This window comes from Macrosteles quadrilineatus, unplaced genomic scaffold (genome assembly GCF_028750875.1).
Source record: "Macrosteles quadrilineatus isolate MER2022 unplaced genomic scaffold, UCM_ALF_1.0 Scaffold_8__2_contigs__length_117827958, whole genome shotgun sequence".
Classification (NCBI taxonomy): domain Eukaryota; kingdom Metazoa; phylum Arthropoda; class Insecta; order Hemiptera; family Cicadellidae; genus Macrosteles; species Macrosteles quadrilineatus.
In genome coordinates, this window is record NW_026542601.1 from 85,121,298 (window position 1) to 85,143,282 (window position 21,985).

The 21,985-nt window shown below is 34.6% G+C and overlaps 1 protein-coding gene across 2 annotated transcripts; it reads right to left on the minus strand.

Annotated features, from left to right (window-relative positions):
* Positions 1-868: 868 nt before the first annotated feature.
* LOC129000747 (ras-like protein family member 11B) lies at positions 869-21,601 on the minus strand. 2 transcript variants are annotated; one of them, XM_054427730.1, is made up of 6 exons: positions 21,525-21,601; positions 17,066-17,149; positions 11,221-11,277; positions 4,537-4,613; positions 3,711-3,896; positions 869-2,734 (listed from the first exon to the last, which is right to left on the minus strand). In XM_054427730.1, the coding sequence occupies exons 2-6, from the start codon at positions 17,145-17,147 to the stop codon at positions 2,420-2,422; spliced, it is 717 nt and encodes a 238-aa protein (XP_054283705.1). In that variant the 5' UTR covers positions 17,148-17,149; positions 21,525-21,601; the 3' UTR covers positions 869-2,419. The 2 variants fall into 2 exon arrangements, with proteins under 2 accessions (XP_054283705.1, XP_054283704.1); XM_054427729.1 differs by having other exon boundaries at positions 21,493-21,597.
* Between the last annotated feature and the right edge of the window lie 384 nt (positions 21,602-21,985).

Genomic DNA, 21,985 nt, shown 5'->3' on the forward strand with positions numbered 1-21,985 from the left:
AACTTGGCAAAAGAATCAGCCGTTTAAACTAGCAGCTCAGCTTTTACAATGTATTTCACCCACACCATTCTACAATATCAAACCCTTTTCATTCATATTTTGTATTTTTGGGACATCTTGGTCCATGTTGCAATTCGAAAAGATTTCAAAATTACAGTGAAAGAGGAAATTACAAACATCAAGTAAAACCATCTTGAAGAACATCCAAACAGTCTGGCTGTTCCTGCTGGACTTGAGTGTGTAAAAAACGATCAAATAGTTGTTTCATGTGTTGGACCCAAAATACAAATTTCTTTTAATTAATGCTTGATCTCAGCAAATTTTGTTGTTATGTATTTTACGTGTTCGAAGAGTTTAGCAGATTGTAAACTATGTAAATTGAAATTTGATAAAAATAATTCTGCATGTTTCAAGAAATTGTTAAATTATTACTCAAATCACACCAACTGCACCAGCTACAATGGACGATTCAAATATCTATTTTTACTCGTTTAAAGGATTTTTGTAAGTTTTATTAAAACTAAATTAATAACCATCCACAGAAACTTGTGCTGAATTTGATTATATGCACCTCTTTTCTTTAAGTTGAAATAAAAAAAATATTGGTATAGCCTCAAGAGTAGGTTTCTCAAAATTTCTTTTTACTCTGGATTCAGCTTCCCAAACAGAAAAATCACTAGGTAATAATATATATGACTGGATTTTCTGTGAGATGGATTTTTTTATGAAAATAACTATCACTTATCTTTTTATAAATAGTTGATAAGTTACAGATTTACTTCATGTAAAGCCCACAATTCTACTTACTGTTACTGATAGAGATGGTAAGGCTAAAGTAAAGGAAATAGGTGTTTTGTATAAAATATTTATTTCTATACATAATAAAAACATACATGGTCATATTTTGACACCCATATAAAATTTACAAATCGTATTACATCTAAGATAAATCTATTCACAGCCTTATTGACGTCATTTCATCTCCACAATGATACAAAAAATAAGTTTTGGTAACTTACAGATTAAATAGAGGATTTGTATTACATCAAGGTTTAAAAATGTCCCAATACAGAAGTTTATGTATATGGTTAAAATCGCCAATTGTATTGTATCAGATGCCAAAGATGGGTTCAGGACTATATAAGTGTACAACTTGGTAGTGTATTCTTAAACTAGAAGCCTGATTTCAAATATTAACCATTTCTGGCTAACATTGTTCATATTTATCCAACTAAGAGTTTTAAATTATTAAAAAACAGATTTTACACATAACCATTTTGAATAATCCCTAATACACTTTAACAAATTTCAGGTCCATGACTGCCATGACCCATACTAAAATGGAATCTTGTGTTCCTGTTTATTTGAATTGTATTTAGTGGCAAAATAATTAATTGACAGCGACTATGGTGTTAAAGCTGTTTTTTTTTGCAAATGTAAATCCCCAGGTATGGTATTTCATCTTGAGACTATTGGTAACCCTAACCTAAATGCATTTCTGTATTACATACTTACACACAAACATCAATATAAAACACGATTCATGTGGAGAACATAATGTCCATCCAAATCAAATAATTACATTTGGTTATGTATTAAGTTATTATTCAAAAAATATATTACACATTATACAAGTATGTACTGTAGTACGTATTACTAAGTGACTTAAACTTTATTACCAATCTAAAATTATGACCATTCAACACAATAAAGGCTTGTATTGTCTACAATTCAGTCATGATTTTTATGTATCAGAATGGGCAACGCTAAATTTTCAGGAAACGAAAGTATTTTTCTGTAAACAATGAATTATTTGGTTTAGTTACTTGTGATCTAAAAACTGTATTTTTCTGAATGTGCTTATGGATTTCAAGTGTATAAGGTACTTTTAATATACCATAAAATATATAGTCAACGGTGATATGTTCAGGTCTATTGACTCTACTGTTAAAAAACATTTACTATGTATACTCGATAGTACTGTAATAGAGATCATAGAACACATCAGCCAACTATTTAGCCCGGTATTAGCCTTTGCCGCAGAACTCTAGTTGGTGGCTGCAGTATTGGCACAATTTTAGACAGTTAGACACAAACTCCAACGTAAGTTGTTCTCTGAAACAATCTAAATCGCTCATCATCGTTCCTGTTAAATATTTCAAAAGAACATCCTTTTTTCGAATCATTAGGGAGTTCTCCCGCAGATTCAATTCAAAGTTACCGATAATGGTATTCCAAGAGCTGAATCAAGTTGTTCTCAAGATCTGTTCCTTTTAGAGAGTAGGTCTTTGAAGGACTCAGAAGGCGCTCGAAACCTCCCTGGGAATTTCATTCCTGAGGCACTAAAAGCAAGGTCGTTTTCCGGACGACTCTTTCAAGTTCACGTGGCTGTCGTCTCTCCCCCCAGGGTCCCAGGAAGTCACAAGGAGGCCGTGGCGGTGAAGTTCTGGCGCCTCTTGAGGACCCGGGTCTTGTGGAGGTCAGATTTGTGGCACACAACGACAGTTCCTCCCTGGGACATCTTCTGCTCCTTGCTGTTCCCTCCACCGATCAGAGTACCGAACATCTTGGACACAGAGAACTTCCTGGTCTTGTTGTTGCCTTGCTGACACCGTGACTCGTTCAGCAGCATCTCGAAGGCGGTGTACAAGTCTTCACTGTTCTCAGCCACGGAGACTTCGAAGAACGAACAGCCATTTTGCAGAGCTGCAGATCTCCCTTCATCCTTCATTACCTGCAGACAAATATGTTTTGTTAACGAACTGTTGTCAATTGAACAGTTATTACAACAAAATATTAAATTGACATATTTTTAGTTTATTCTCTACATCAAATGCCCTAATTATAATACACATATCATTACTTAAGTTAATTTAAAGATTTGAATTGCCACAAAAGAAAGTATTTGTAGGACAATGGAAAGTCTGGAATAGTCTTAAACAAATTATAAACTTAATCAGTATTTATTTTTCAATCCTTCACAAATCATTGTATATTTTTTGCAAACATCGTAAAATAAATTTAAGTTTTTGGCTGTAATTAAAGTTATAGTACTGTAATTAAGTATTTTAATAAACGATTCAAACTCACATTAGAAATTCATTTAGCCTATAGAAAGTACAATTTGTAAAAGGAAGAGTTATTCCAGCAACACTTCAATGGGCACTTCAGATGAACTAATTTTAACCGCATGCCTCCTTAATGTTTGACCCAGTTAAGTTACATTCTTAGGGAGTCTGTTTAATGTTCGTTTGAAGGGTTTGATAATTTAAACCAGTGAGATATCGGTTTCTGGGGTAGCGAGTTTGACCTAGTTGCCACAATTGGTTTAAGTTTCTTAGGGAATCAACGTGTATTTGGTGTTTTGTTTTAATGGTCAAACTACGCAAGATTGTCACGAAAAAATTTCTTAATCCAGATTTGAATTCTATAAAGTGATTATATAAAGTTCCCAAATCTGCACTTCCTATCCTATTGAATCTTTGAGCACCAACCACTCTACCTATTTGACACAAAAATTCTAAATTGCAGCGATGTCACATAATGTAGATTTCTTATTTCAAATTTGAATTCTCGATTACATAAAGTTCCCAAATCTGCTCTTTCTATCCTATTGAACCTTTGAGCACAAACCACTCTACCTATTCGACACATTCTAAATTGCACCGATGTCACATGTTGTGGATTTCTTATTCCGAGAAGACACTGACCTCTCTAAGATGTTCCAGGTCTGCCTTGTTAGCCATCAGCGTGACTGGAAGACTGTTTGGTCGCAGCTTCTGAAGGTTGTCCAGCGTGTCCATCGCGTAGTTGAAGGACTTCTTGTCTGTGATGGAGTATACAATCAGGCAGCCATCAGCCCATTGCACCTGCTCTGTGGGGAAGCTAGCGTCTCGCTGTGAACAAGGAAAATACTCGTCAGGATGGTGGTGAATCCGCAAGAAAATGTATGAGGTATCAGTTAAATTGTGGCGGGAAAAATATATTGACCTACGCTGGATTGTTCAAGCATATATGATTGTGATGATCTGATGGATGTCCAAGGAGGTGGCAGTTTGATTTTAATATATTTTGTAAGAAGATACATCTATGGGTAGTGTATTGGGTTGGATATTAATTAAAACCAATGCAGTATCATAGCAAACAGCTCATTGATTCATCGCTTGAGATAGAATATTGGCATTAGTTGGTAGACCATCTCAACAGATTGCACCACGTTTTTTGCTTCAAATTTTTGAATTACGTGGTAAGTCTATTCTGTGTATAGTAGCCTACCCATTAGATTGGTATGGATGAAAACAGAAATCCTAATAAAATTGTCTTAGTCACTGATAACATAATGAATATGTAAGGTTGCAAGAAAATTAAATTAAATCTCTAAACCAATTTTTAATTAAACTTATATTTATCATACCACTTAGATTAGCATATGAGTTTAGAATAAATTATGTTCAAGGAATATGAATGTCATAGTACTATATACATTAGTATTTCTTTTAGTAAACCCTGTTGTAGTTAATCTACAAAGAAACTTACCGAATCTCCAGAGACGTCTATGATCTCCACTTCCACAGGTGTGTTGTTGATGGTGACTGTCTGGCGGTACAACAAATCTGCAACAAAACAGTGACGTCAGCAAGTTTCCAACAAGTTGTCAAAAACTATATTCTATAAGAAAAACTGTTATGAACAAAACATGAGAGTATGAGTCCCATATTATGCAAACAGCATTAAAAAAATTTAAATTAAAAATTAAAAAATTAAAAATTGGCAGTTTTACTAGGCTAAATACAAATCGAACCAATCATTGAGAAACATAGAAGAAAAACAATTATTTTTTACAAATCTATTTATCTATCTATATACTTATTTAATACGCAAGCAGGATTTTTGTGACAATTACTCCTCCGAAACTACTGAACCGATTAACATGTTTTTGGTGTCATTGGAAAGAGCGTAACGTGAAGTTGTGCAGGAAACATTCTTTTTAGGGAAATAATTAGAGGGAGAGGCCCTGGGACCCTTTAGAGTTTCGTATTTCTCCATAAGATTAACAAGGGAAACAAACATTGTTTTTAAACTCAGCTGTTGTCAGAAATTTAATATTAATAGTTGGTCTCCATGGAAGCATGAGAAAATTCACAATGTTTACATTTGCTTTGACATTTAAATGTAAACAACCAGAACTGTCAAATGCCTATTTCACAATTTCAGACAGCTGATCCAAAAAAAATCAAACAACTATGTGGTAGGTTTACTTAATCTTAAGCTTTATGATAGATTATTTATTATAAATCTATTTCAATGCTTCTGAAACAGATTTTTGCCGTTGCGAAGCAAACATAAATAGTGAGAAGAACATATAATTGTAAACAGTCAATGTGTAAATTATCTATGTTGTATTAAAAATGTGTATAGTTTTGGATGTTGGTTTGTGTTTAATGTTATAAGTTATTAGTTATTGAATTTTTATTTTAAGGATTTGGCATATGAGTAAGCCTATGATAAATAACACCATTTCAGAGTTCTGCCAGATTTTGCCTAACTCTGTCCTGTAGAGTTTAAAGTAGCCTACACCTTATTGTCTACAAATTGGCTACATAACTTAGGTACGGTACTTTATAAAAGCTGGCAGCCTTTTTACGTTGACTTAAATTGTAAGCTTACCTTTTCCCGTCCATGGGCAGTTTGATTGTTAAAAATTAACCCTTTAAACTGGAATAGAACTGTTATGTAAATGGGTGAGTAATTCCATTAGTTAATAATCTTTTAGTTGACTTTTTTAAAATCATTGGAAATTATGACTGTTAGTTTTTAAACAAGTTATTTGTTTATAAATAACTCCTGTGCTTCTTTGCAATTGCTCGGTTTCGAGCAACATGTATACTAGTACTTATTTAATACGCAAGCAGATTTTTTGTGACAATTACTCCTCCGAAACTACTGAACCGATTGACATGTTTTTGGTCTCATTGGAAAGAGCGTAACGTGAAGTTGTGCAGGAAACTTTCTTTTTAGGGAAATAATGAGAGTGAGGCCCTGGAGCCCTTTAAAGCTTCGTATTTCTCCATAAGATTAACATTGGAAACAAAAATTGTTATGAAACTCCAGCTGTTGTCAGAAATCAAAAGTGAGAAGAATAGCATATGTTAATTGTAAACAGTCAATAAGTTTGTTAATTTAACAGTTTGCTACAAATATTTGCTGACTTGGTTGATATTCGTTTTAAAATAACGCCTGTTATACTTAGCAATCGCTCGAATTCGAGCAACAGGGACACTAGTACTTATTTAATACGCAAGCAGGTTTTTTGTGACAATTACTCCTCCGAAACTACTGAACCGATTGTCATGTTTTTGGTGTCATTGGAAAGAGCGTAACGTGTAGTTGTGCAGGAAACTTTCTTTTTAGGCAAATAATTAGAGAGTGAGGCCCTTTTAATTTTCGTATTTCTCCATAAGATTAACATGGAAAACAAAAATGGTTATGAAACTCCAGCTGTTGTCAGAAATTAAAAGTGAGAAGAAGAACATATGTTAATTGTAAACAGTCAACAAGATTGCTAATTTAACAGTTTGCTACAAACATTAACTGACTTGGTTTAAATGAAATCCCTTTTTCATTTGGGTTGGCGTAAATATTACAATAGAAAAAAGCGAGAGAGCCTGGATAAATTGATATACTAAAAAGAAAACTGAATTAACACTGTGCTGCATTTCGTATTAATCATTGAAAGAGCCGATTTGCAAACTATGGAAACATAGAAAAGTCATAGAACACCACCAAGGAAAAGAAATAGAAATTTGTTTGAATTTATAATCGTTATTATGGACAATCTAATGCGGCTATGAATAAGGCTATTTGTAGAAAACACTAAAAAACAAGATCAGCTTTGGAAAAATGATAAGATATTTACAAGAAATGTTGATTATATCGATCTGTTATGTACATCTTGAGTATTTCCATAATCTTTGAGTCGAATCTTTTAAAGTCATCAGGAATTATGGATGTTATTCGGTTTAAAATAACGTCTGTAACACTTAGCAATTGCTCGAATTCGAGCAACAGGGACACTAGTATTCTTTTATTCTGTTAACTCAAATGTGTGTATGTTATGTATTTTATGTATGTATTTTTAAGATCTATAAAATTTACTTATACAAATCCATTACCCAATTAATTTACGTTTTCCAACATTTGTGCAATTAAAAAAGATTATTATTAAAAAAAAATTTTTTGCAAAATTAATTACCATAACTAGCATTAATGTAAATTGACCCGGTGCTTCCTAATATTTTACACAAAACTACCTAAACACATGCTTAGACATTTAATTAAAACTGAAGTCCCCAAAAATAGAGTATTCGAATAATTAAATTATCTCGGAACTGCAAATACCTAAAAAAAACAATAAACCTTGATTGAACTAAAAGCACACATAGACAACCTCCAAACGAAATGTACAACTGAATATTCATAGACAATACACTACGCGTGGATAAAATTGCATATCCCTATCTGAAAATAGATGGCCTCAGCCGGGCATGTGTAGCTTAGACCCGTGGGACCCCCTGGGGCAGAGCAGCCCCCCGGGGGTAATTACCCCCCCTTACAACCCCAATCACACACGTGGACTAGCTCCGAATGTACAGGGAAAATTGTACAAGCGCGTGGGCATGTTTTCGTGTGTAAACGTATTTCAAAGGGTGTTTTTGTTTGTGTGACAGAAATATATTTTCTCACCGTACGTTAAAACTTAGGATGTGAAATGGGTGAAAAATTGTGAATTTTTATATTTTGGGTTATTTTTGTTCGCAATGTAAGTTAGTTGGGGTTGCTGATTCATGTTCTGTAGAGTCGTTCATTCTTGAAAAGCATATAATTTTTCATTTTGTTGATTTTGTGTTAATTTTTTTATACATCGACTGGGTTTTGAACCTTTGGTTTGGCATTAACTTACTTCTAGGTAAATTTATCTTCAGAATTTTAAACCACGCTCTATGATTAGGTGTGTTTTTTTCGCCAAAAAACCCTAAAAGAACGCTAAATCAAAAAGAAAAGTGACAGTGTTCATTTGTGAAAAAAATGTATATCGGGGGGAAGATTTTAAATTAATTTATTTCCATTTCTATACATTTTCCACATGGGTTTACTACTTATTGAATGTGAGAATAGTTTCAAGTACCTTATGCAATGACAAATTTATTTTTTTCGGGTCAGTTAAGTGAAGGCATTGACCAATCGACAAGGGACCAAGGGGACAACCTAGGCCAATAAATCACCCACCTGATCGATTGGCCATTCTGCACCGGCCTTCACCTAGATAGAGGGATATTTTTGTATCCCACGTGCAGTTGGTGCACCTGATACACTGCAATCAGCTGTGTATAGTACACGAAGATTTATTCTTGGATGTATGCGTGTGTACCGATTAATATAAAAACCACTAAGTAGAATATCAAATTGATTATGCAAAATACCTGTACTGGGAGTTTAAAGTTTTTGTTCTACGTAAAACTGTACAACAATACAGTGAGATTTTAAAGCTTTCATTTCGATCATAGAACTATGACGGTCACCGGAATGATGACCGTCATGGTATGGTACATGGGCGTGCGTACGTTAGATCGAATATGCCTGACGAGGAATGAATGAAAGATTGAAGGTTTAGTTCATTGTGAATAATTGAGTTTTAGTTTCAATTTTTATCTTTCAGTTTTATATGACGTCATGATATTCACATTTGCTTAATATATGTTAACCCGACACCAAACTCACCACGGATTCGATTCCCATTGCTAATGACGATATCAATATTCATTAAACTAACTGGTAACTGATCTCAATAACGATCCTGCGTGGGTATGAATGAACAGTCAACCTCATTAATTAATAAAATATGAATAATATTTACTATCTTGAATTAATTCGCTTCCGGAAAACACGATTTACTCTGCCTTCCATAACCTATTGTCATTCCTATTCAAATTCAAACCAATTTCACACGGTATTATTTATAAACTATTTATTTCCCTATGATTCGTCCACCACGTTTTCCCCACTTTGAATATACAGTTCCTGGAAGCGGATTGCCAACATTTTTGTCGCAAACTGAAAATAACGAAAGGCACGAGCGGCTGAAAATAACCGCCGCAGCGTTGGCAGCAGTGCGCATTCCGCTGTTTTCGAACGGGCAGCCCCGGGTGTCAATTAACAGATTTGCGCACAAGTAAAGGTCAGACACAACCGCCAAAAGTACAGCTCTACGTCTTACTTTTCGCTAATTGGCGGGAATGAATGAATGCATCCGTTCATAAGCAAACACGTGGCGCTGTTTTCTTTGAAGTGGGATTTCGAAATTATATAATATGATTTGAATTGTTTTGTTGTAAGCCTCTTATATGACAGCTTCCTTTATTAATATGCTTGAGTGAAGTAAGTAATATTTTAAAAAGGGCGAAACGTGTTTAAGAGTCAAAAGTCAATTTTTTCTCTAAACTCGTCACCATCGTACTGAAAACTGAATAAGTATGCCTATTTATTTTCCTCAAACAGTGGGAAGTAAATGCAGTACTAACCCTTTTAAAATATATTATACAATCTTACAGAACATTTTATTGTTGTTCCACAGATACGAAATACTATATTTTTCAAATCAAATTCAATCCTCAATAAAATAAAGAGTCTCCCATAATCATTGACTAAAACGACAAGGTTTATTTTAAAAGATGACAAAAAATTTGTGTTTCTGTAACAGAAGGCGTGTACCAGTGTACCACTACAACAGTATAATACTAAATGTATTTCAACACGCGTGGTGGTGGTGTTTGTTTTTTCATCTGCGAGGCTGGTATTCGTGCTGGATGTGTTTTGTGTTGTGGTAGGAGTGTTTACAGATCACCAGCTGGCTGTGACGTAATTAACTACTCATTCATTACTAAATAACTACCAACTACGCATTCCTTTGCGCTCTGCACCGTACATGGTCTGGTTGAAGTGATAGAAATGGGACTGAATGGAAATTCAAAGTCGACGGTCCAATGAAATAAAAGTAACAGCCTAGATCCTTAAATGCCATAAAGAGACACGAAAACTAAAAGTTTTGATGTGGACGAAAATGCTATTCATGTTGGAAACAATAGCATTGAATATTGAATCACATTCTATGAGGTTTACGCCCAAGCAAAGGTCAGTCAGGTCATAATATGCGCCACCAAAGTACAGCCTACTCAGTACGTTCCACTAATTGGAGGGAATGATTGTATGTATCGTAACAAGTGGGACGCAAACACATTATAGAAGTGGAATTTTTAAATTGTACATTATTGGTTTGTTAAATTTGTTACAGTATGTTTGTTTGGATTAACAACATATATGTGTTAAATACGAGAAGGTGTCAAATGCAGTTTTTTTTACCGAATTTCCCTATGGGTAAGTGGGTAAGTAGCTATAACCGTAGGTGACAAACCGATACCGATTTTGATTAAATTTGGTTTAAAGGTGTAAGGTAGGATAAACTTGAATGAGTTCGCGAACCAGCATGATCGGACTATGGGAACGGGGTTTTACGGGGGGTTTTATGGGGTAAAAATTGGTTTTTCTCATTTTTGACCCTAAAAACACAACATTTCCCACTTTATCTCCAGACCTTTTTAAAGAGCTTAAAAACAAATAATTTTATGTATATTAAAGTGTTTTTGTACTGTTATTGGTTACGGAGAAAATTAAAAATTGTTCATTTAAAATTCCCATTTAATTCTTATAGAGAATATTGTAAAATTTTGTAATTTACTTGTTAATGGGTGTATTTTGATCAAACTTGGTAAATTTATTTATTTTATACTAAGCTATTCATATTTTACTAAAAACCATACTTTGTTTCCTTGTAGTAGCAAACCTAGATACTTGTTAAACCTAATGTTATTTAAATAGATTTAATTGAAAATCAATTCAGACAAACGGAAATTGTTCGGCAGGTTTGCTGCGGGTGTATTTTAGATAAAATTTCGGTCTCAGAACAACCAAACTACGAATATACATTGCGATGCTATTTAGACCCCTGAACATCGTGAGAGCTTTCAAGTTACATAAACAACTATAAAACGCCTCAGAACTGATATTTTAGCCTTGACCTACTGCCAAGTATAACGGTAGCTATAAAGGTCGTATAAACAGTGAATAGTGACGGTAACAAACTGGTAACTTATGGTGGAAACTTACCAGTATTGGAGCGGTATTCGCCAATGTATCTTCTGGTGAGGTATCTGACTGTCACAGCTGAAACAAACACACTAAATTAGGGTCATTGTTGATTGTTGATAATAAAATATTTACATAATTATTTCCCTTGGACGCTTAACTCTTGCCCGGGATATTTTTTTCACATAACTTCAGAATATTCTTAGGTGTTGTGGCATTATCATTTCCGGATAAAATCCGTTGGCGATTGGCGGGATTTGAACCTGGGACTTCAGGAACTGAAGTCTTGCGCTTCCCCACTAGGCCAGCTCATTATTACGTACAATCTTGCTAATATCTACTGAACTTGAACTACTTTACTGAACAATAATTGAGCGAAGCTCTTATACGTCGACTCTTATGCATTTCGTAATACGCAAACTCCTCCTAGACGGCTGAATCAATCGTTTTCAAATTTTGCATGGTGATAGAGACCATATCGGTGAGTGCCAACATCTATATGGCGTTAAAAAAGTCTCTCAGGAATCCGCCCCACTGGGTCTCAAAGTTTCAATGTAATCCTTATGGAAGCAGAATTTGTCACATAAACAAAAACATATGATCAGCTGTTGACTTTTGAATGCAGTAGATAAAGAAATAGCTGATAGCATTAATCCACAGATATTAGAACAGAAACGGTATGGATCATAAATATAATCAAATGACGACACTAGCTTGAGGTCCGTGACGTAGGAAGTGGTGAAGGAAGTAGTAAAGGAGAGCAGTCTGGAGTGTGGAAACTGTTTATGACGATTAGATTTAGGTATCTGCATTCCTAAAACTTTATAGGAAGGGAGGAAAACTGGTCCGCGACGTAGGAAGTGCTAAAGGAAGTAGTCAAGGCGAGCTGTCCAGAGTGTGGGGACTGTTTATAACGATTAGATAAAGGTAATATTAAAGGCATTCCTAAAATTCTATGGGAAGGGAGGAAAAGGGGTCCGCGACGTAGGAATTGGTGAAGGAAATAGTCAAGGCGAGCTGTAGGGAGTGTGGAACTGTTTATGACGATTATATTAAGGTATCTGCAATCCTAAAATGCTATTGGAAGGGAAGGAAACAGGTCCGCGACGTAGGAAGTGGTGAAGGAAGTAGTAAAGGCGAGCTGTTCGGGATATAGAATCTGTTTATGACCCTTAGATAAAGGTACCTGCAATCCTAAAATGCTATGGGAAGGGTGGAAACAGGTCCGCGACGTAGGAAGTGATGAATGAAGTAATCAAGGCGAGCTGTCCGGAGCGTGGAAACTGTTTATGACGATTACATTAAGGTATTTGCAATCCTAAAATGCTATGGGAAGGGTGGAAAACAGGTCCGCGACGTAGGAAGTGATGAATGAAGTAGTCAAGGCAAGCTGTCCGGAGTGTGGAAACTGTTTATGACGATTAGATTAAGGTATCTACAAACCTAAAATGCTATGGGAAGGGAGGAAAACAGGTCCGTGACGAAGGAAGTGGTGAAGGAAGTAGTATAGGCGAGTTGTCCGGAGTGATGGATCTGTTTATGACCAATAGATTAAGGTATCTAAAAACCTAGAATGCTATGGGAAGGGAGGAAAACAGGTCCGCGACGTATGAAGTGGTGAAGGAAGTATTCAAGGCGAGCTGTCCGGAGTGTGAAAACTCTTTATGACAATTAGATTAAGGTATCTACAAACCTAAAATGCTATGGGAAGGGAGGTAAACAGGTCTGTGACGTAGGAAGTGACGAAGGAAGTAGTAAAGGCGAGTTTTTTGGAGTGTGGCAACTGTTTATGACGATTAGATTAAGGTATCTGCAATCCTAAAATGCTATGGAAAGGGAGGGAAACAGGTCCGTGACGTAGGAGGTGGTGAAGGAAGCAGTAAATGCGAGCTGTCCGGAGTGAGGGAACTATTTATGACGATTAGATTAAGGTATATGCAATCCTAAAATGCTATGGAAAGGGAGGGAATCAGGTCGGTGACGTAGGAAGTTGCGAAGGAAGTAGTAAAGGAAATGTTGCTCAGAGTGTGGGATATGTTTATAACCAATAGATTAAGGTATTTGCAATCCAATAATGCTAAGGGTAGGGAGGGAAACAGGTCCGAGACGTAGGAAGTGGTGAAGGAAGTAGTCAAGGCGAGCTTTTCGGAGTGTGGGAACTGTTTATGACGATTAGAATAAGGTATCTACAATCTTAAAATTCTATGGGAATAAAGAGAAACAGGCCCGCGACGTAAGAAGAGGTGAAGGAAGTAGTAAGGTGAGCAGTGTGGAGTGTGGGAACTGGGAACCCTTTGTAGCAGTTAGATTAATGTATCTGCAATGCTGAAACGCTATAAAGAAGGGATGGAAGCATGCCCACGACATAGAAAATGGCGAAAGAAGTAGTAAAGGCTAGCGGTGTGAAGTGTGGGCAATGTTTGTGGCAATTATATTAACGTATCTAAAACACAAAAATGCTATGGAAAGTGATGAAAACAGGTCCACGATGTAGGAAGTAGCTTAGGAAGTAGTAAAGTATGAGCATAATGTGAGAACCGTCTGTGGCAGTTAGATTAATGTATCTTCAATCCTAAAATGCTAAGAGAAGATAAGGAAACAGGCCCCACGACGTAGGAAGTGGTGAAGGAAGTTTTAAAGGCTGGCAGTGGAGAGTGGGGGAACCGTTTGGGCAGTTAGATAAATGTATCTAATACCATTATATAGTCAATATACCAATATATAGTCAATTCTAATACTTAAATGCTACGAGAAGGGAAGGAAACAGGTCTAGGAAATGGTGAAGGGAGTAGTAAGGCTTGCAGTTCAGAGTGTGGGAACTGCCTTTGGCAATTACATTAATGTATCTGCAATCCTAAAATGCTATGGGAAGAGAGGGAAACAGGTCCACGACGTAGGGGGTGATGAAGGAAGTAGTAAAGGTGAGCAGTGTTGAGTGTGGGAATGGATTAATGTATCTGCAATGCTAAAATGCTATGGGAAGAGACTGTAGACTGTAGGTTAAAATAATTACAAAGCACAAATCGATACATATTTCGAAACATGCAATCGTTTACAATAGAAATTTACAACTGAGTTGTCAACAACTGATTTTTACTCCATAGAGGCTAAAAACGATCTTTACTCCCTAAAGAGTAAAAATGCTACCTTAGACCCGCAACGCATGCATTAAAAACAACTGTTTTTACTGCAGTATGACAAAAACAATATAGTATGAACCCCTGATGACTCCGCTCAATTTTGTGGATGCCTCTGCAAACGCCACCTAGTTATGAACACATTTAGAAAGAGTTGAACCTGGATTAGAAACTTTAACCAACCGATATAGGTATTAGAAATCCTAGATTTATAGTATTTTTTAAATATTGCTAATATATTCTTTTATGATTGAGTGATTTAGGAAACAAACTAATCTTTAGGACTATAGCTAGGTTACTAGTTGAATCTTTAAAAATATCAACAATGTAAACAGCTGATTATTACATGATCAATTATTGACATCGTGCGTATGTTGCTGATGTAGGTTTGTATTTAATGAATATCAATCAGATTAAAGCTAAAGAGTATTTCCAATATTCACTGTGTCCTTTGGGTGGAAACTAAACCAGGTACTTGACGGTTTACTTTCTAAATCATTAAAAAAAAATATTTATTTATATAATAATCAATACACAATTAACAAACAATTAATTTTGAGACCCAAAAGTACCCTCATCAAAAATTTTAACAATCGCAAGAAGTATTGCATCAGTACCAACTAAGCATATGCGAATTCAATAAGAAGAAACCTGTCATTCAATCGTGCACAATTCCCGCGACCCTTTCGATTCACAAAAGTAGCAACAATCGCTGGAAAGGTCAACGACAAGTCAGCTGGTCAGCTGATCCGGTGTTCTGAGACTTCCTCAGCTGCTGAGCAACATCCGGTGTTTCTCGGAACCCGACACGTCCTAGGCGCCTCAGCGACGGCGTCAGCACGGAATGGGACCGAGACGAGAGCAATGAACATTGATGATCAAAGACCTCGAATATGGACGATAAGATTCGAGTGACATTCATATATAAAGCAAACACGTTTAAACTACAATGCGATAGGCCACGTCCGGCAGTGAAGTGGGTAACTGTTATAGAAAGCTGCCATGGTTGGTCACGTTGAAGTGAATTGAGCATGTAAAATGTTATTGACTTTACACTTGTTAGTTAGTAAGTGTTAACTTGTGATATCCAATTGAATATTGGGTCTGTTGACGATAGGGTGAAATAGAAATGGATCACACGTATTATTTATTTCTTAGTCGCTATTTTATGATTCGTAAGTGTAAGATTGCTAATACTGAAGCTTTAAAAATTGGTTAAATTCACTGTTTAGCTAAGAATACACTTCAATGAAACGGCGACCATACAAAGTAGGTATTTTAAGCCAAGCAAGAATGAAGATGAGTATATTATGTATCACACATTCTTTTATACACCATAAATCTCATAAACGTAACTTAACTAGATTCTATAAAAATATGTGAGGAGTAAAAATAGCACTGATTAAGAACAAAACAATAGACATCATTGTGTAGACGAAAATAAACTCTTTGTATCCATAACAAAGTTTTGCCGTTTTCTTTAGACGGTAATGACCTCTACAAACCTTTTGATAAATATCACTTCATTCATATTGTTTGTTCATTTGCAATGACAATATTGAAACTATATTTAAATTGTGAATAAACTTAAATTAAATTAACAAAAACACATAAAAGGTTAAGGTCGTTGGCCGGACTCTCCTGAACCTCTGCTTTGATTTGAAAGACAAGAAAAACTAATTTCAAAGTTGCTAATTTAATTGCTTATGACAAAACACTGAACAGTCTACTATTGAATTTGTTTACAAACAAAAATACGTTGTGTACGAAATCAATGTAATTGTAATCAGTCAAAAAATTAATTACTTTTCAAAATACTTGAACTAGCAACCAATTACAGTATTAAAAAAAACAATATTTTTGTATGTGTTGTCCGTATAGGCCTACAGGGATAACAGAAAATCTATTTATACATTTAACTTATTCAATGATAAAATTGGCGAACCGTGCGAAGACTTAACACTTTAAAAGGCTTTATACTAAAACGCGCCGAGAAAAAGTTCTTCAGCTCGAGTCAAAATAATTTAAAACTTCCCATTTAAAATGTTCTCGCAGTGTAGGATGGTGGAGAGATTTGTTCCATTTGTGGATAAAATGTATAAAAAGCCCAAGACAGAGTTGAGTGGAAGGGTCCATGCCTGTAATCCTCATTGAAGTGCTTCTATTTTTAACATTCCTCCCACATTGGGAATTCCAATCTTCTGTTAAACACTGAAACTTTTTATCACTTATCTCGATCTAACTCATTAACGAAGTATCTGAGATATTTTATATTTTTGTTGAGGAATTTTTAATTTCAGTGCTTTGAAGTTTGGAAGAACAACTTCAAATAGTATGTCCACACGAAGAAAATGAGAAGGGAAGATGAAGAAATTTATGGTATTTTATGTTACAAATTGTACCTATTGCATGTTTTGTTGTGATTATTAGTTTTTTAGAGGTTAACTATAAATGACCATGAAGTCCTATGTTTGCCTCAATAAAGAAGGATTTTCATTTCAGTTAACATTTTCTGATAAAAGATTGAAAAAGGGAGACAAAATGTTTTAAGTAAAACTACGGCCTAATACAATATCTTTGCATTCATATTATCTTTATCAGCTTTGCAAGTCCTAGCTAAAGATGTGTGACGCAGAAAGGTTGTAATAATCTTGCTGATTGTTTTGCGTTTGTACAAATATCCTAATCTATAAATAGTTTCAATTTAAACAATACAGGAGTTGACTTACCAGATTTTCCTACGTTGATCCTGCCTAGAACAGCGATGCGGACTTTGGGTAAATTTGCGGAGTTGCGGTCTTCCGTCTTCATACCTGTAACATTAAAAACTCTCGTTAACAACAAAGTACAGTATCGAGTATCTATTGGCAAAGAAAAACCAAACTTCACACAAACCATCCTTGAATAGTGCTCAATAATGCCTGAAAGTTTTATTACAATCTGTCGAGCGGTTTCGGAGTCCATAGGGTACATACATACATCCTTCCTCTTTTATACTACTTATAGATAGACATTTTCATAAAGATCTTTAATGCGACCGTGTCTTAGAAAATGCGATTTTAAACCCATCAGATCAATTGACCTAGATAATTTATTTAGTTAAGTCCTAAAGCAACTTAATCGAAGATGGAAACATGTGAATCCGTAAATGTAAACATTTTTCAGAATCTAGGTTTTTAGGCGACTTATGAATTTGAATTATGAGTTTCACGATTAAATCCCACTTTTAATTAATTAGTTTATCCCATTCAGTGCAGAAACCAATTCAATTCATCTATCCATACTTCTAAAATTGAGGTGGTGTCTGTCTGGTCTGGGCGGCTGTCGCGACTAAAATACTAAACCAATATAGCCAAAACTATCAACAAAGATGGTTCACATATCTAGGAACTTCATAGATCTATTAACTTCGATTCGCCCCGTGGATGTCCAAGGTTTTGAGGTGAGGTTTTCAAAAGAAAATATTGATTGGTCTCCATGCCAGAATGAGAAAACTTATCATGTTTATCTTTGCACATTCCAATGTAAACAAGAAGAACTGCCAAATGCCATCTTTTTGTCTATGCAAATGCTCATTTCAGAATTTTAGACAGCTGATCCAAATAAATTAGATTTTACACAACTATGTGGTAGCTTTATTTAATGTAAAACTTTATCATAGATTATTTATTCTAAATCTATGTCAATAATTATTAAACTGACTTTTCTTCCCGAAGCACGAGTACAGCAGCTTTAAGGAAAATCGTAAATAAAATAGAATGGTCCATTGCTCCATTTAACAAGACTGGTGAACAATAAACTGTTATTATACGTCAATAGCTTCAGGGCCGCGTAAAATATCGGGTTTCATCGAAGTACAGGGTAATATCTACCAAATTGAGGCAGTGTCTGTAGCACATTGTAAGGTTTCGGTAACGTGATACAAGATACGTTGACACTGTTTGTTCATTTATAACAACTCGTGTGGAAATTACGTCAAACAACATTACGTACTTGCCTTTTGTGTTTACTTAAATTGACAGTCATTAAGAAATTATAGTAGACCTAATAGTTTGAAAAGTTCCCTGAGATAGTAAGATGAGTTTAATATGTCTATCTTTTGTTTTGGTCAATCTTGAATTTTTTATTTTGAGTTTTGGGAAATATCCGTTTAGCCCCGTGAGCCAAAAAGTGTTTTAAGTGATGTCTGTATGTGTGTGTGTGGGTACAGAGCTACATACTACACCTGTGGTCCGATTTTGATGAAGTTTAGTATGTGGAGATCCACGGCATATCTTGATTTTAAAATTTGTTTTGAAATTTTTATTGTTAATGAAAATTTTTCCATAAAACCCATAAAAAACGAAAAACGTATTTTCACAAAACATTTTGAACAACATTTAGTATGATATAGTATTTTCAACTCCAAACAAAATCGTATAATCTTTAATGCTGTAAAAATAACAGTTCAAAAATCATTGCAATTTTTGTGATTTCCCCCCTTAGTTACTCCCACCTTAGTTACCCATAAGCGTTGTTGACTAGCTAATGGGAGAAAGTATGTGTCAGTATGCTGATACCGTTTATTTAGATGGTAAATAATTTAATCAACTCAGAACATTTTTCCGTGAGCTATGTTCTCCAGTAAAAACTTTATTGGAGAGATTGGTCTGTAATTTACAACTCACGTTTAAGTTTATATCCAACAATCTGTGACCAAATTTAACTATTTTCAAAATTTTTCAATACCTTAACCAACTTTTGGTATACCAAGTTATACCCTTTACCAAGTTTGGCATTTTACCCTACTTTCTTTCTTAATATTACACGACAGAAAAGAAGTGTGAATGAACAATATACAAACAAACAAGTAACTTGGTCCCCAATCACCAACACAATCTTACGTGAGCTCACAATTTAGGTTATTTACAGGAAAACACTTCGGAAACTCAACTAGTGTTGTGGGAGTTTCAGCTCGACGCCAGGGAACCTTGATAGAGGTTCCCGCGTTTTTGGCCGCCCCGCCAAAATTGTCAAGCGACACTAGCAATGACGTGCGTTGTAATTATACCGAGTAAACAAACACTGTCGTATATTGTCACTTTCCTGCTGTATTTACAACTTCACAGCTCAAAATAAACGTGAATGAGAACTAGAACATCTGTATGGGTGATATGTGTGTCAAGACGCGAACATGCTGGAATATTAGGAGATTCTGAAACTACCTTGGTGTAAGTTTGCATCTTGTAAATGGTAAAAGTGAAAAACACTGTAAATAATGACATAAAAAGGGATACTAGAATACAGTTCTTGTACTGGAAGTTTTGTCAAATTTTAAGATAATACAAAGCACACATCTTACGATAAAACCCACGATAAGAATTTGTAAATACAGTACAATGGTTGCTGACCAAATATGTTTTGATACAACTTTTTTAAAAATTTCGAGTGCTAACTGGCATGTAAAATGAAGCTGCAAAACATTGTGACAGAAGTTTCTTATATTAGCAGTTTTCTAAGTAGTCTCAATAAATCAGACAACTAATAACTAACTAAAGTTAAATTAATTAATTTTGCAAACATAAAATATTCTCAGAATTCATGATAGAACAAATTTTATATTTTAAGTGGCTGAAATATTGTTTCAATTGAACAAAGCTGTGTGATGAACAGTAAAGTCAAAATTGAACAACAGTTGCACGAGCGAATCTTAACCCACCCCAACCCCCTCAAGAAGTGTGCTTGTACAGTGGCACAGTCTGACGACTGTTGATAAAACTACTACAGACAGAAAAGTATTCTACTTACAAGAACAGGTAAATACTTCTATCAAATATATATAACTACGCTGCATACAAGATAAATGTACCAAAAACATCCTTTAGCCCCTAAAAAAACAAGCAAAACCATTGATTCGAGTGATTTAGAAACACCTACAAATATATTGGACTAAATTAAATAATCTACAATAGATTGAATATTATAGGTAGCAAACAAGGACAATTTATTAGTAAACAATTCCTATGACTTCAATAACAATGGGGCATGTAATAAACAATGACACTATTGAAGCATCAAAGTTATCATTAGCATATAGATTGAGTAGTTTGCTTGGAATCTCTAGTCAATATATCCATTGTTATTGCTGTTTAGGTGTTTATTTACATTCATGAGGTGTATTAATTATAAATATTTACTATCATCATTACCTGCGTGGTAATTATTTAAGACTTATTGATCTTATACCATTTCAATAAAAAGTATTAAAAGTAAAAAAAAATTGACGAGTTTTTGTGTCTGTGTTAAGTAATGGTGAGTAAGTTGAAAATTAACCAAAAACAAAGTAAACCAGTTTAAAATTTATTCTAAAATAATAAACAATGTTTGTAGTTACTTAAGTAAAATATTTTTTGCTAAATATATTTATGATAAAATTAAAATTAAAAATACAGAAAGTAAACATTGGTAAACATATTATGTGTCATGGATTTTATATTAAACAATATTATTCTATTCTGTTAATTTTGTATACACCTTACTATCGTGGAAACAACCCTAAATTTGACTACATGAATTTGACAAATCAAATTAATTTTTAACTAGTGTATAGATTTAATCTTAGTGAAGACAAAATTATCCTAATTATTGGTTTCAAATTGCTTGTGTGGTTAAATATACGTTACATAAAGGGTGCAACTTATTTTAATCCTATCTACCAAATAACTAGAATTGACATTATAATTTTCTATTAGGACTAAAATTATTTTAAAACACCAAGCCCTAAAATTTCAACGAACTTTAAATATATAGCTGATACATTATTTTTAGTACATAAGCCAGAGATTTAAGCTCTCACTGTCTATCTACTCGGACTATAAAAATATTATCTAACAATTCTTCAAACAAGTTTTGTTAAAGTTAAGTTTTATTAAAAAAAGGGTTTAATTCAGTAACGTGAACTTACTCTGAAAAAAGTATAATGTAAACTAACTAAGAATACAGTTTACGTAATTGTTTGTTTAAGCAATATTTTAACAATTATGCGTTTTTGGTTTTTTTTCACTCAAAGTTAATAAAAAAAAGTTGTAAATTTTTTCATCCGACTAACATACTAAAATTAAATTCACAATTTAAAAATATTTTTTTTAAGATTTCAAAATTAATCTACCTAAATTACCTTTTACAACAAAATGAAATTGCATTACTCACTGTAGCACTCAGCACTCGGCACGACGCACGACACGGCAGTATACGCACAACACGAACACTCACTCTCTACAGCTCGTGCCACACTGTTGTAGTAGTGGCGAGTAGTAGCGCGGGTATATCATTGTCGGCGCGGCGCGCGGCGCGATAGAGGGTGGCGTCGCTAGCGCCGCGGCGGCGGCGTCGACAACTAATGGAATGTAAACATTGGCTAAGTTTCAAAGTTTCGGTCTCAGTAGCTGCAGTTGTATAATGCGAGTCTGGTAAATAATGTGAAAATGTTCAAATTATAAAATGATACCACTGTTTGGTGTGTTATAAAAATCCCTGCATAGTTTGATATATTTTTAAAACAGTATAAATTGGTATACAGATTATGCTCATGAAAATCCATTATTTTTATGGTCTCTTAAAGGGGGATGGCCCATGAGGAGTAAGTGGAAAATGTAGATAGTAAGCATAGG